The sequence below is a fragment of the Salmo salar genome, chromosome 06 (assembly GCF_965601325.2).
Source record: "Salmo salar chromosome 06, fSalSal1, whole genome shotgun sequence".
In the NCBI taxonomy this organism is placed as follows: domain Eukaryota; kingdom Metazoa; phylum Chordata; class Actinopteri; order Salmoniformes; family Salmonidae; genus Salmo; species Salmo salar.
In genome coordinates this window covers 41,046,374-41,061,580 of record NC_138296.1, presented here as the reverse complement: position 1 = coordinate 41,061,580, position 15,207 = coordinate 41,046,374, and the positions used below count along the sequence as shown (strand labels likewise).

Genomic DNA, 15,207 nt, shown 5'->3' with positions numbered 1-15,207 from the left:
AATTGATTGGATTTGAAAAAAGTTATAAACATAAGGAGATTTCGGGGGGGGGGGGGGGGTTTCACCCAACTTACAACCAAAATCCAATGAAAAGGTGTCCTTTTTTTGCTGATTTCACGTTGAATTCACGTTAGTTAAAAACTCAACCAAATGTAAAACTAAACATTGAACTGAAGTCTGTGTCCAGTGTGCACAATTTCTCCAATCTCAGAGTAAGATCAATGTTCAGCTATGATTCACCTCTGCATCCTCTAAGTATAGCTCAGGCCAGTATGAGGAGTGGAGTCCTTACTCATAATATCTGTATACACTGAGTGTACAAAACATTAAGAAGAGCTTCCTAATACTGAGTTGCACCCTTTGCCCTCAGAACAGCCTCAATTAGTTGGGGCGTGGACTCTACATGGTGTTGAAAGCGTTCCACAGGGATGCTGGCCCATGTTGACTCTAATGCTTCCCACAGTTGTGCCAAATTGGCTGGATGTCCTTTGGGTGGTGGACCATTCTTGATACACACGGGACACTGTTGAGTGTGAAAAACCCATCAGCATTGCAGTTATAGACAGACTCAAACCGGTGCGCCTAGCACCTACTACCATACCCCGTTCAAAGACACATATTTTGTCTTGCCCATTCACCCTCTGAATGGCACACATACAATCCACATCTCAATTGTCTCAAGGCTCAAAAATCCTTCTTTAACCTGTCTCCTCCCCTTCATCTACACTGATTGAAGTGGATTTTGTGACATCAATAAGGAATCATAGCCTGGATTCACCTAGTCAGTCTATGTCAGGGAAAGAGCTGCTGTTCTTAATGTTTTTTACACTCACTGTATACTATTTATTTTCAAGCCCTCATACTCCCTCCCTTCATTAGTCCAAGTATGACATTGTGTGGTTTCTGTTATGCATCAAACTGGATACTGGATAACTGTCTCTAAGCACAAAGAGGAGAGTGTCTCTCACAGGACACTTGCTAGGATTGGCTACGGTCTACGTCAAATCAAATCAAATTTATTTATATAGCCCTTCTTACATCAGCTGATATCTCAAAGTGCTGTTCAGAAACCCAGCCTAAAACCCCAAACAGCAAGCAATGCAGGTGTAGAAGCACGTGCATTGCTTGCACCTCAAGTTACAAGGTCATTCAGTCAGAAAGTGCAAGGCCAGGTCCCTCCCCAAGACAATCAACTAACCCTAACCTCAACCCTAACTCTAGCTTCATGTCCACACTCCGTCTCAAGCCTAACTCTAGAGCTTACCGTATGCTTCCCAGTCAAAACAGTTTGTGCTTCCCAGTCAAAACAGTTTGTGCTTCCCAGTCAAAACAGTTTGTGCATATATTATATATTTTTTGTTAGTTTTGGTCTTTTGGTAGGTTTTTTTTCGGCTGTTCGTGCACACCAAAAACATTATTGAGGCAAGTCGAAGTTCGGTAGCCGAAGTCTACGCCCCTTAGTCTGTGATTGGTCAACAGTACTACTCCTATTAGGAGTGGGAACATGAAGAGTTTGTTCTCATTCAACGAGAGACAACTACGTTTTAGGCATTTTTTCACTTACCGTATGCTTCCCAGTCAAAACAGTTTGTGCTTCCCAGTCAAAACAGTTTGTGCTTCCCAGTCAAAACAGTTTGTGCATATATTATATATTTTTTGTTAGTTTTGGTCTTTTGGTAGGTTTTTTTTCGGCTGTTCGTGCACACCAAAAACATTATTGAGGCAAGTCGAAGTTCGGTAGCCGAAGTCTACGCCCCTTAGTCTGTGATTGGTCAACAGTACTACTCCTATTAGGAGTGGGAACATGAAGAGTTTGTTCTCATTCAACGAGAGACAACTACGTTTTAGGCATTTTTTCACTTGAGAAATACTGCACCAAACATCTTAGTTAAATGTAAAATTGCGTGACTAAGATCACCTCACCAAAAACGTCAAAATTAATGACAGATTTCTTGAGTTATCCTAGATTAATTCAGACTATTTTGAGGAAGTATTTCTGGCTATGTTGTTGCTACGGTGACTCAGGATGGACAAATGCTTTTTTCTTGTTTTTCAAGTGAAGGTCTTTAGGGAGTATGAGAGCACAGATGGTCGTTTCACCTTGCCAAGTTCTGCTAGGAGCAAACCAAACCTACATTATGTATGCGGATTCCTTAACCCTAGCTTCATGTCCACACCCTGGCTCAACTCTAATCCGAACTTCATTGAGGAGGACACAGACCATATTTACCCCTTGATTTCAGCCATCCATCCTTCCTTCCTTTTCCCATTGGTGTTGACCTGTAACCCAGTCTCTGTGTCATTTGTTAGGCCAAGTAGAGCTACTAGCCTCATAACCAGCTAGCGTAATCCCCCAACACAGAAGGGTAGAAGTGTTATGAGACTACGCTGTCAGAGGATGGGTGATCCTCTGGATGTGCCTGAGCAGGCAGCAGGTCGGTACAGATTAAAACAGTCTGGCACACTGTGCCAACCTCACCCACTAACCTCATTAAGCTGACACTGCCAGTACAGCTCAAGAACCAATTCCATTTGCACACACACTGATGCACATGCATGCACACATGTGCACACACACCACCGTTCAAAAGTTTGGGGTCACTTAGAAATGTCCTTGTTTTTGAAAGAAAAGCACATTTTTTGTCCATTAAAATAACATCAAATTGATCAGAAATACAGTGTAGACATAGTTAATGTTGTAAATGACTATTGTAGCTGGAAACGGAAGATTTTTTATGGAATATCTACATAGGCGTGCAGAGGCCCATTATCAGCAACCATCACTCCTGTGTTCCAATGGCACGTTGTGTTAGCTAATCCAAGTTCATCATTTTAAAAGGCTAATTGATCACAACTGAGCAAGAGGACAAGTACATTAGAGTGTCTAGTTTGAGAAACAGATGCCTCACAAGTCCTCAACTGGCAGCTTCATTAAATAGTACCCGCAAAACACCAGTCTCATCGTCAACAGTGAAGAGGCGACTCCGGGATGCCGACCTTCTAGGCAGAGTTGCAAAGAAAAAGCCATATCTCAGACTGGCCAATAAAAAGAAAAGATTAACATGGGCAAAAGAATACAGACACTGGACAGAGGAACTCTGCCTAGAAGGTCGGCATCCCGGAGTCGCCTCTTCACTGTTGACGATGAGACTGGTGTTTTGCGGGTACTATTTAATGAAGCTGCCAGTTGAGGACTTGTGAGGCATCTGTTTCTCAAACTAGACACTCTAATGTACTTGTCCTCTTGCTCAGTTGTGTACCGGGGCCTCCCACTCCTCTTTCTATTCTGGTTAGAGCCAGTTTGCGCTGTTCTGTGAAGGGAGTAGTACACAGCGTTGTACCAGATCTACAGTTTCTTGGCAATTCCTTGCATGGAATAGCCTTCATTTCTCAGAAAAAAGAATAGACTGACAAGTTTCAGAAGAAAGGTCTTTGTTTCTGGCCATTTTGAGCCTGTAATTGAATCCACAAATGCTGATACTCAACTAGTCTAAAGAAGGCCAGTTTTATTGCTTCTTTAAATCAGCACAACAGTTTTCAGCTGTGCTAACATAATTGCAAAAGGGTTTTCTAATGATCAATTAGCCTTTTAAAATGATAAACTTGGATTAGCTAACACAACGTGCCATTGTAACACAGGAGTTATGGTTGCTGATAATGGGCTTCTGCACGCCTATGTAGATATTCCATGAAAAAGCTGCCGTTTCCAGGTACAATTGTCATTTACAACATTACACACACACACACACACACACACACACACACACACACACACACACACACACACACACACACACAATTCTGTAACACTACATTATAGTGTTCTTATTATTCTGTCATTATTTCTTGAAAGTATTGCCACATCCTGATCCAGTGATCCATGATTTTAGGTTATCAAAATATTTAGGAATATAATGATATTCGTCAACAACTTTGTAAGATGGAGTCTTATATCTGAGTGTAATCCAGAACATTGAACGCTAACAAACAAGGACATGATGCCACATGGAAAACATATAGGAGGTGAGAACCTCCCAAACCACCATTGCATGTCACCACAGCATAATTTCCTCCTCAACTCTCATTTAAAGTGGCTAGAAGCTGCAGCTCAGAGGTTTGAGTGCTCCTTGAGATAATTACCTTCCAGACAACAACAGTGAGACCCCACTCTCCTCTTTCCTTTTCAAGCAAACTAGTGAGATTAGGAAGACAAGAGCTTTAGGTGGATCCCACCAAAAATCACGCCATCATAAAAAAACAGAATCCGTGCATACGCTTTAGGCCTAACATCCAGTGAGCCCAACAAGTGGGGATTTTCTCATTGTGTTTGTCTTGGAAAGACGCAGCTGTTGGCTGGAAATAGAGATTTCACCATCCATTTCTAAAGTAATCCTACAGACAATGCTTTCTGGTAGAACAGTGGTCTACAGAGCCGAGTTACTCCACATTCAGTGGTGTTAAAGCTATTATGGCTTTGCTAAGCCTGTGTGGATAAGGCTATGGTGGGGGGGTTGGTTATCTTTAAAAAAAAGTCATGTTGACGTGGGCAAAGTTGTCTTGTTGTCTACAATATCATCTTAATGTAAACATTATGAAAAGTAATGAAAGGCTATACTAATAACTGATAAGGAATGGGCGGCATGACATGATTTAGCTTTCTCGTCATAATCTTATTGGCTCGCTGTAAACTACTCAAGGAAGATTGCTTTGGGGATTAATGTCCCTTTCAGTCACTATGTGAAGAAATGCTGCCATTTGACAATTAATCTGGCAATCTCAATATTTAGAAACTAACAGACAAAAGCTGCACCTTACAGATGACCCTGAAATGTAACAGTAAGAAATGTAACAGTATGTAATGACCAATTACTCCATAAAAATAAAATATAATATTCTACATGTGGATTAGCTGCAAACAGCAATAAATATCACATAAATGATCGCCATAAATAACTAGCATAGTGCCACATACAGTTGAAGTCGGAAGTTTACATACACCTTAGCCAACTACATTTAAACTCAGTTTTCACAATTCCTGACATTTAATCCGAGTACAAATTCCATGTCTTAGGTCAGTTAGGATCACCACTATTTTAAGAATGTGAAATGTCAGAATAATAGAGAGAATGATTTATTTCAACTTTTATTTCTTTCATCACATTTCCAGTGGGTCAGAAGTTTACATACACTCAATTAGTATTTGGTAGCATTTCCTTTAAATTGTTTAACTTGGGTCAAATGTTTTGGGTAGCCTTCCACAAGCTTCCCACAATAAGTTGGGTGAATTTTGGCCCATTCCTCCTGACAGAGCTGGTGTAACTGAGTCAGGTTTGTAGGCCTCCTTGCTCACACACGCTTTTTCAGTTCTGCCCACAAATTTTCTATAGGATTGAGGTCAGGGCTTTGTGATGGCCACTCCAAAACCTTGACTTTGTTGTCCTTAAGTAATTTTGCCACAACTTTGGATGTATGCTTGGGGTCATTGTCCATTTGGAAGACCCATTTGTGACCAAGCTTTAACTTCCTGACTCATGTCTTGAGATGTTGCTTCAATATATCCACATAATTTTCCTACCTCATGATGCCATCTATTTTGTGAAGCACACTAGTCCCTCCTGCAGGAAAGCACCCCCACAACATGCTGCCACCCCCGTGCTTCACAGTTGGGATGGTGTTCTTCAGCTTGCAAGCGTCACCCTTTTTCCTCCAAACATAAAGATGGTCATTATGGCCAAACAGTTCTATTTTTGTTTCATTAGACCAGAGGACATTTCTCCAAAAAGTACAATCTTCGTCCCCATGTGCAGTTGCAAACCGTAGTCTGGCTTTTTTATGGCGGTTTTGGAGCAGTGGCTTCTTCCTTGCTGAGCGGCCTTTCAGGTTATGTCGATATAGGACTTGTTTTACTGTGGATATAGATACTTTTGTACTTGTTTCCTCCAGCATCTTCACAAAGTCCTTTGCTGTTGTTCTGGGATTACCACGTTCATCTCTAGGAGACAGAACGCGTCTCCTTCCTGAGCGGTATGACGGCTGCGTGTTTATACTTGCATACTATTGTTTGTACAGATGAACGTGGTACCTTCAGGCGTTTGGAAATTGCTCCCAAGGATGAACCAGACTTGTGGAGGTCTACAATTCTTTCTCTGAGGTCTTGGCTGATTACTTTTGATTTTCCCATGATGTCAAGCAAAGAGGCACAGAGTTTGAAGGTAGGCCTTGAAATACATCCATAGTTACATCTCCAATTGACTTAAATGAAGTCAATTAGCCTATCAGAAGCTTCTAAAGCCATGACATCATTTTCTGGAATTTTCCAAGCTGTTTAAAGGCACAATCAACTTAGTGTATGTAAACTTCTGACCTACTGGAATTGTGATACAGTGAATTATAAGTGAAATAATCTGTCTGTAAACAATTGTTGGAAAATTACTTGTACCCTGATGAAGACAGCTTGTCTGTCGAAACGTTGGACATAAATATTTTTGCATCTGAGCTCCTAGAGTGTGCGGCTCTCCTTTATTTTTTTTTAAATGTTCCACTCCGTTGGCCAGTACCTCGCCTAAATAGGTGTGCGTTTCTTTCGCCTCTGGAAGAATTACTTGTGTTATGCACAAAGTAGATGTCCTAATCGACTTGCCAAAACTATAGTTCGTTAACAAGAAATTTATGGAGTGGTTGAAAAACAAGTTTTAATGACTCCAACCTAAGTGTATGTAAACTTCTGACTTCAACTGTAAATGATCACCATAAATAACTAGCATAGTGCTACATAAATGATCACCATAAATAATTAGCATAGTGCTGCATAAATGATCACCATAAATAATTAGCATAGTTCTACATAAATGATCACCATAAATAACTAGCATAGTGCTACATAAATGATCACCATAAATAACTGGCATAGTGCTACATAAATTACATTATCATATATGATCATACTACTTTATTTGACAACAAATCTGTTCATTTGTCTGGTGACATCAAGAGTAGTCGTTCTGTAACCTACTCATCCTACCCCGTTCCTCCAGGCCCAGTAGATATAAACAGGTTTACTCTCCTCCAGGCAGCCCAGCAAACAGGCTGCTTTCATTCTCATTAATTAGCAGGTGAGCTAAACCTCTAAGCCATGAAATCAGCCTTACAGCAATCCACCCAAATCTCCCTCTCTCTTTCTCTCTGGGTTTGTTACAGTGAAAGCCCACATGCCCTTGGAACTGCACACACATGCCTATCACGCCATTAAGCCAGAAGCCACGCTACAGCCCTTTCTGCCACCGTCTCCAGAACACACCCCCAAGGGCCCCATGTGTAAACACAATGTGAGCTACAATATATCGGCTACATTTGCTACGTGCACATACCCTGGACCAGATCCACGACATACGAACGTGGGCATATTGTAGCACGAGGCCGGCACATGAGAGCCGTCCAGAAAAGGCGACGTGGGCGCTGACGTTAGCGTGCCAAAATGACATCATCGATGTGAGAGAGAAAAAAACCTTGGTGATCTTGGTCACACTTTGAGCTTTAACTTCTAAAGCTTAATGAAGGCTTCACAACTCTTTAAGCCTACACAGACGTTTCACTAATCATGTTTTAGTATATCATATAATGGTGATATAAGGAGCCCTTACATAGAGTATGGTGCTTGAAAATGTGAACTGTGAACTTGGTGGATTTCTATGTGGATGGATTTAATAACAGTTTCCTTTAACCCAGACACTGCAATGCATAAACATGCTTGTCACCAGATTTGGTGAATTGTCCGCCTTACGTGCCCAGACAGTGATCCCCTCTTTGGAATGACCACTTTGACAGATCAGGGGATGGGCCAATAAGAGAGAGAGTGCATGAAAGAGGGGGATAATGAAAGAGAGAGATAGCAAGAGAAGGAGATCAGGGAGGGTAAGAGCTTGCAGTAGAGGTGTTGAGACAAAAGGATAGGTACTATTCTACTAGTGAGGAGAAAGACTAGTCAGTTGACAGAGAGAGACAGGCAGATAGAAAGCACAGAGCAAGATAACCTCAGATGTGTTTTTAGTGTTGGATTCAAAGACTATTATCATCATCAAACCACTCTGGAACAAAAAACCGGTCAAGAGGAAACCAACATCTAACCAAGAAAATATCTACAGTATTCTCCACAACAGAAGACAGGAAAGAGAGCTGCTATACTTGTAAAGACAGCACAGAGAGTATTTCATCGTTTTTATTCATCAGCCCAGTAAGTGACCATCATGACACATCAGGTCAGCCGCTCTCCGTTCCTCAAGCCCTTCTACACGAGGACCCCGGTTGGTGGGGTCATTCCGCGAACCCAGAGACGCCACACGCTCCCCGCCAGCGAGTTCAGGAACCTGACCCCACAGGACGCCATCAGCGTGTTCGAGATCGAGAGAGAAGGTAAGAGTATCTCCAGATTCTACTGGTTACTCAGAAAATGTTCACTGTATAGGATTTGTTGGACTAGAGAGATTTTGGGTCTTAACAAAATGCACATTTATCTTGTAATTTCTAACACATAATGACAATAGCTGTCAGTCTCCAAAATATAAATAGCTCAGGAAACTAAACAATGCCATAATACCACCAAATGTGTGTTTATCACAGCTTTTTGTCCCAAAAAATGGATTGTGAATAACATCACTTAACTGTGATAAGAGAGGAAGCAGCTTGTAATCCCTGGTTTGTTTGCTAATCTTCCAAGATGCTTCATCTGCTCACTGACTGACTGACTGTGTCTTTCCTCCCACCAGCATTCGTCTCTGTGTCTGGTGAGTGTCCACTCACTCTTGATGAGGTGCTGAACTTCCTAAGTCAGTGTCCGGAGCTCTCTCTGGGCTGGTTTGAAGAGGGCCAGCTGGTGGCGTTCATCATCGGCTCAGGCTGGGGCAAAGAGAGACTGGAGCAGGTGAGACAGACATCACAATTTACAGTAGATACCTCCATTGCATATTTGGAATTGTTTTGCCCCCCAAAAAACATACTTTTTTCTTCTCCATAATCTGAAAGGTAACCATCAATAAAATACATGTTTTTTACTCTGATCATACATTTACATTTTAGTCATTATCAGACGCTCTTATCCAGAGCGACTTACAGTAGTGAATGCATACATTTCATACAATTTCATACATTTTTGTTTCTGTGCTGGCCCCCCGTGGGAAACGAACCCACAACCCTGGCGTTGCAAACACCATGCTCTACCAACTGAGCTACAGGGAAGGTCATTAACCTTACCTTTGCCTTTCCCTACCCCAGGAGGCCATGACCCAGCATATCCCAGAAACCTCAGCAGTGCACATCCATGTGCTGTCTGTGCACCGCCACGCTCGCCAGCAGGGCAAAGGTTCCATCCTGCTGTGGCGCTACCTGCAGTACCTGCGATGTGTGCCAGGCCTCCGGAGGGCCCTGCTGGTCTGTGAGGAGTTCCTGGTGCCCTTCTACCAGAAGGCAGGCTTCAAGGAGAAAGGGCCTTCTGCCATCAACGTGCCCAACCTCACCTTCCAGGAGATGGAGTACCATATCGGCGGAGCGGCCTACGCACGGCGGAACAGCGGCTGCTAGTCACTGCCGGCCGTTACCACCACGACATAATCCCATCAACCCTAGCACTGGAACTCATCCGCCATGTTAACATAGACTCTGGTCATCACAGTTGACCGTCCAGACCACACTACAGCAGATAGACAGATCCAAGCACCAACCTGGTCTCAGAGCATTTCATAATATTCTGCACGTAAATTCGAGACACTCCATTTAGTATGATAGGTTACATTTGGTATGGTTACATAAGATAGATGGTTACTTAAGGAGGATGGTTGGTCAGGATGGGTGGGCGTATAACACGAACATATTGAAAAGATTGCGAGTTCAAATCTCATCACGGACATCTTTAGCAACTTTTCAACTACTTACTACTTTTGAGCTACTTTGCAAATACTTAGCATGTTAGCTAACCCTTCCCCTAAGCCTAACCTTAACCCTTTAAGCTGACCTTTCACATTTAGCTAACCTTTCACGTAACTCTAACCTTAAACCTTTTAGCTAATCATCCCCTAAACTTAACCCTAACCTTAACCATTTAACCTAACTCATAAACTTAACCCTAACCTAGCTAATGTTAGCGAGCTAGCTAATGTTAGCCACCTAGCTAGAATTCACAACATATTACATGTTTTGTAAAATCCTAATATATTGTATATTTTGCAAATTCTGAACATATAATACGAATTGTAATTCGTAACATATCATACGAAATGGGTGATGGACATCTACCAATCAACACATACCATACCAAATGTAACATATCATACTAAATGGATTATCCCAGCTTTACATACAGAATAATATGAAATGCTCTGAGACCAGGTTGCAACCGCAGGTGCTCCATGAGAGAAGGCACTGCCCCATCAATCTCAGCTGCAGCACCAGCAGGCTCCGAGACACCATCTTTCAGTGCCTCACAGACAGCATCCCGACCCCCTGCAATATAGAGAGGGAACATGCACCATCACATGAAGGGGACAAGAATGGGTTTTCTTAGAAAACAGCAACAGAAAGCAAAAACATGTCTGTTAGCGATAGAAGACCGAATCAGAATATGTTTGAGATGCAATGTCGAGTTTCTGCATACTTTGTGTATACGTCATTGAATTATCAAAGTTGTAATTTTGCAGTCCCAACATTCTTCATTTTTATTATGCTTAATTTTGAGAGTATTTAAATGAAATGTTCCTTGCCACAAATCGTACTTTGTAGTACTATTCTTGTTTGAGGTTTTTATTATTACCAATACTGTTATTGAAATACTAATACTACTATTGTTATTGAGATACTAATACTACTACTGTTATTGAGATACTAATACTACTATTGTTATTGAGATACTAATACTACTATTGTTATTGAGATACTAATACTACTACTGTTATTGAGATACTAATACTACTATTGTTATTGAGATACTAATACTACTATTGTTATTGAGATACTAATACTACTATTGTTATTGAGATACTAATACTACAGAAAGACACGTTACACCATGTTGTGAAGGATCCTACAGGGGGACAGAAAGACACGTTACACCATGATGTGAAGGATCCTACAGGGGGACAGAAAGACACGTTACCCCACGCAGTGATACTAATACTACTATTGTTATTGAGATACTAATACTACTATTGTTATTGAGATACTGTTAATGAGATACTATTATTGAGTTCTCTGAGTGTGATGTAAATATCATTTTATTTTTGTAAACCCTATTAGTCCTCTGGTGTGTTGAACTCTTAGGCTGTTGCTTATCTTTTCGTATGAACACTATGATGTACTAAGGCAATAAAGGGAAACGATGCCACTGATTTTATAGCTCCTCATACTCCCTTTAACATTGACATACATCATGAAAACAGTGGTGCCTTCAACAAAGCTGATTGTTAGCGAACGGTAACTAATGTTCATGTCTGAAAGTAAAGGGCAGCATCAATCACCATAGAAAATAAGACAGACTTCAATGACGGATTTCTTTTCTAGTTTTTTTTACTGTTGTATTCAGTTACATATAAGTAGATAGGTAGCTAAAACACTACCTTGTTTCAATCAATCATTACTTCTTCAGAAGCAATAAACAAATAAAAGGATAGCATTCAAGTGCTCAATGTATTGTAACAAAAATATGGCAGTAGTTGGTACATTTATCAGCAAGGCACCAAAGGTATTAATGTCTGATTTGTTTGTCCCTGGTTGTTTTGAGAGGTTGCCTGACTAATTACAAAACCTACTCCTGGATTGTGAGTGTTAAAAACATGAAAATAAAATACAAAAATAACAAATTGAAAAAAAATACTGAAATATTTCCTTCTGTCTATTGTACCAGCGATGACTCCTCCAAACCCTGCCTTATACGTGAAGAGAGAGAGAAATGTGGGAGGGGCTTAGATAAGGGGTTAGACCATACCCTTCTCTCATTGGTCAGTGGAGGAGAGAAAATGGTGTGTGTGGGGGGTGAAAAGAATGTGATTAATACAAGTCCTCATGACGAGTGCAGTGGCATTCCTACTTATTCATACAGACAGACCGAGTAAAAAACACAAGCATATTGTCATCAGAGTTCAGTTCACAGAGCCAGAGGAGAGGGAGCTCCACACAGGACCCTCCCCTCCTCTTTAGCCACACTATAAGGCAGAACAGAGACAAGGATTGGTTGATAACACCTGCCAATCGATGACTCTGACCTGACGCCCCTCCTCCGGCGCTACCTTCCCACTCCTCAGTGGAGGTGGGCGTTGAGGTCGTACTTCTCACAGAACTTGTCTGTGAAGGGGATGCAGGTGAGCAGCTCACACCAGTCACACTTGATGGGGTACACATAGAAAAGCACCACGAGGCCGGCGAACAGCCCCAAAAACACCACCAGGAAGACGATGATCTGCAGCCGCTTGCGGTACATGTCCATGCGTCCGAAGCTGATGTAGGGCAGGAAGGCGAAGGACAAGAAGAAGCCAGAGATGAAGCCAAAGATGTGGGCAAAGTTGTCGATCCAGGGCAGCAGGCCGAAGGCGAAGAGGAAGAGCACCACACACAGCAGCTTGATGAAGGCCCGCCACGGCTGGGCCAGGATCTGCCAGCTCTGGAACAGCTCCACAAACAGGCAGGCCAGGATGCCAAACTGGGAGCCTGCCGGACCCACCTGACAGAGGGAAGGGGAGAGAGAGGGACCGGTCAGTCAGTGGAAAAGGTCAACATAGAAATACTCAGCACCTAGACACATTCTATTAGACACATTCTATGAGCTGCACAAAACAATGAAAAATCCCTCCCAGTCTGAACCATACATCTTGTCTGTCTCATCTGACACTATTACCAGTCATGTGTTCTGAGCTGTCCAAATTGAACCCTACATATTGAGGTGTGTGTGTTAGTGTGTATTATTGGGTTTATTAAGACCTCTGCTCTGTAGGGCAGGAAGATGGCGCTGGCTAGGTTGCCGGTGATGCCAGACAGGATGTATATGATGGAGATCCTCAGCCAGCCTGCCAGCTTCTCCAGGTCTCTCAGGATGGTCATCTGGAAGCACACTGACACCATGCAGTGAAGGATCCTACAGGGGGACAGAAAGACACGTTACACCATGATGTGAAGGATCCTACAGGGGGACAGAAAGACACGTTACACCATGATGTGAAGGATCCTACAGGGGGACAGAAAGACACGTTACACCATGATGTGAAGGATCCTACAGGGGGACAGAAAGACACGTTACCCCATGCAGTGAAGGATCCTACAGGGGGACAGAAAGACACGTAACACCATGATGTGAAGGATCCTACAGGGGGACAGAAAGACACGTTACCCCACGCAGTGAAGGATCCTACAGCGTGTGAATGTAAGATGGAAGGATCCAGCTAATCCGGCTGCTGTGAGAAGACACCTCCACAGCCAGCCAACCAGGGATCTCTAGGTTATCCAGCATCAACATTTCTCTGCTGCCTGTCTATCTCCTCAAGCCTAATGAGGGCTGCTGCCTGCAGAGAGGACACTTCCTTTAATTACCCCGGAGAGGAGAGAGGAGAGAGAGGAGAGCACAGGAGACAGATAAGAGGCAGCAGAGAGATGAAGGAGGACTGCTACTCTGCTCCCTCCTCTTCCTCAAGAGTGGTACGTTAGTGTACACACTCAGCTCCTTCTACTAATATAGGCTCATGACATCTGCGCTGTGGAACCACTGACAGTCTGACTGAAGAAGTCAAAGACATTAATGAGGGGCTTGAAGAAGGAGTTATTGGAGAAAGTGTACGTGAAACATAATGAATCAGTGAGAGGACACATAATTGGTCACCCAACGGAACGAATCGTAGGCCACCCTTCTGCCTCATTATAATACAGCTGCTCCAGGGATGGCTAACAGTACAGTACCGGTCAAATGTATTAAAAGCTGCTAAGATGGACAGAGGATTTGGGATGAAACGGCAGAGGCGGGCAGCCACTTACCCAGCGTGCAGGAAGAGAGAGAGCCACAGTCTGTAGAACTGGTCTGGGATCTCTGGGTTGAGGAAAGGCAGCAGGCCACACACATCATCCATGCAGTGGACCTGGGGGAGGAGGTAGAATACATCATCTACAGGACACCATCTCTCTCTTTGTCTCTGTTGGCACACACGCCAAACCGCACACACAATAGCATAACCGATACCCACTGGATTTACAATCACTTTTTTTTTACTGTCATGCATTTTCATTTGACACGTCTTGTGGAATGAACACATCATATTTATAATGAAGGACCTTATGTGTGAATATATTTACTTGTGCCCTGGATATTCTGTACCTCAGAGCAGAGGGGATCACAGTCAGGACAATTTTCCTACTCAGTAGGGTATTGTGTGGCACCCTTTACGGTGATTAAACACTATCCACTCTCACAGCTTAAACCTTCCTCTGCTCCTCAACGGCTGCCTCCGACTCAGCCTGTCTCATTATCCTAGTTCGAACGGGGCCGGGGTTATGGTCTGGGTTATGTCTTTTGTAGGTCTGGGGCTATCATACTAGCTAGCCACTAAAGATGACTCGGCGATATCCTAATGCAACGTAATAGTCAGATATTCATGGGGTAGAGAGATGCTTACTTACTTGGGAGCAGAGAGTAGCCTCCTCGTGGAAGTAGCCCCTCATGAAGTCACAATACTCCCTGGACGTGATCTCACACCTGAGGAACGGGAGAACCACAGCATGACCTCATGACCACACACTCCCTTGACTCCTCCCCTTCATGTGCACTGATAGGTCACGAATAGACACATGGTGACCACTACACTGGGTACATACTGCTGCTTTACCAGATCAGTGCAGATGAAGGCAAGAGGGGAGAGGAAGTCCATATAGATTATTGAGATGGAGCCCCTGCGTTGTTTAAACATCCATCTACCAACTACATGTACCACAGACAAAGGCAAATCAACACCACAGTGTCAATAGTAAATAGACTCATAGGAATGTGTGTGTGTGTCTGTCGTGAATGTTTGCATGTTTGGTTTTGTATGTAGGCTCTCCTCACCTCCCTTTTGTGCCGATGCAGCAGGGCCGGCCTGTGATGGTGCAGTCTATGTGAGGCAGGTTGGTGTGGTTCCCTGTGTTGTACCTGGTGCAAACCTAAAAAACACAGCCAGAGGAAACAAGCAGACACTGACTTATTGGCAG

General features: G+C 43.0%; 2 protein-coding genes across 3 annotated transcripts in view; one reads left to right on the top strand and one right to left on the bottom strand.

Annotated features, from left to right (window-relative positions):
* The first annotated feature begins 6,447 nt into the window (after nt 1-6,447).
* LOC106607367 (serotonin N-acetyltransferase) lies at nt 6,448-11,854 on the top strand. Its single transcript, XM_014204277.3, has 3 exons — nt 6,448-8,409; nt 8,763-8,917; nt 9,268-11,854. The coding sequence occupies exons 1-3, from the start codon at nt 8,244-8,246 to the stop codon at nt 9,571-9,573; spliced, it is 627 nt and encodes a 208-aa protein (XP_014059752.1). The 5' UTR covers nt 6,448-8,243; the 3' UTR covers nt 9,574-11,854.
* Nucleotides 11,533-15,207, bottom strand: part of rhbdf1a (rhomboid 5 homolog 1a (Drosophila)) — a 47,762-nt gene continuing 44,087 nt past the window's right edge. For both annotated transcript variants that reach the window (XM_045720516.2, XM_082976590.1), the window contains 5 exons: nt 15,065-15,159; nt 14,641-14,716; nt 14,002-14,102; nt 12,958-13,111; nt 11,533-12,700 (listed from right to left, as the gene is read on the bottom strand). In XM_045720516.2, coding sequence (XP_045576472.1) covers nt 12,281-12,700; nt 12,958-13,111; nt 14,002-14,102; nt 14,641-14,716; nt 15,065-15,159 — 846 coding nt within the window. In that variant the 3' untranslated portion in view covers nt 11,533-12,280. The remainder of the gene's footprint in view (nt 12,701-12,957; nt 13,112-14,001; nt 14,103-14,640; nt 14,717-15,064; nt 15,160-15,207) is intronic.

Excerpts from the sequence above, each read along its gene's own strand:
- LOC106607367 (XM_014204277.3), top strand. The coding sequence starts at position 8,244 with ATGACACATCAGGTCAGCCGCTCTCCGTTCCTCAAGCCCTTCTACACG. Across the intron at positions 8,410-8,762 it reads GTTCGAGATCGAGAGAGAAG|CATTCGTCTCTGTGTCTGGT; the intron begins GTAAGAGTATCT and ends TCCTCCCACCAG. Across the intron at positions 8,918-9,267 it reads GCAAAGAGAGACTGGAGCAG|GAGGCCATGACCCAGCATAT; the intron begins GTGAGACAGACA and ends TCCCTACCCCAG.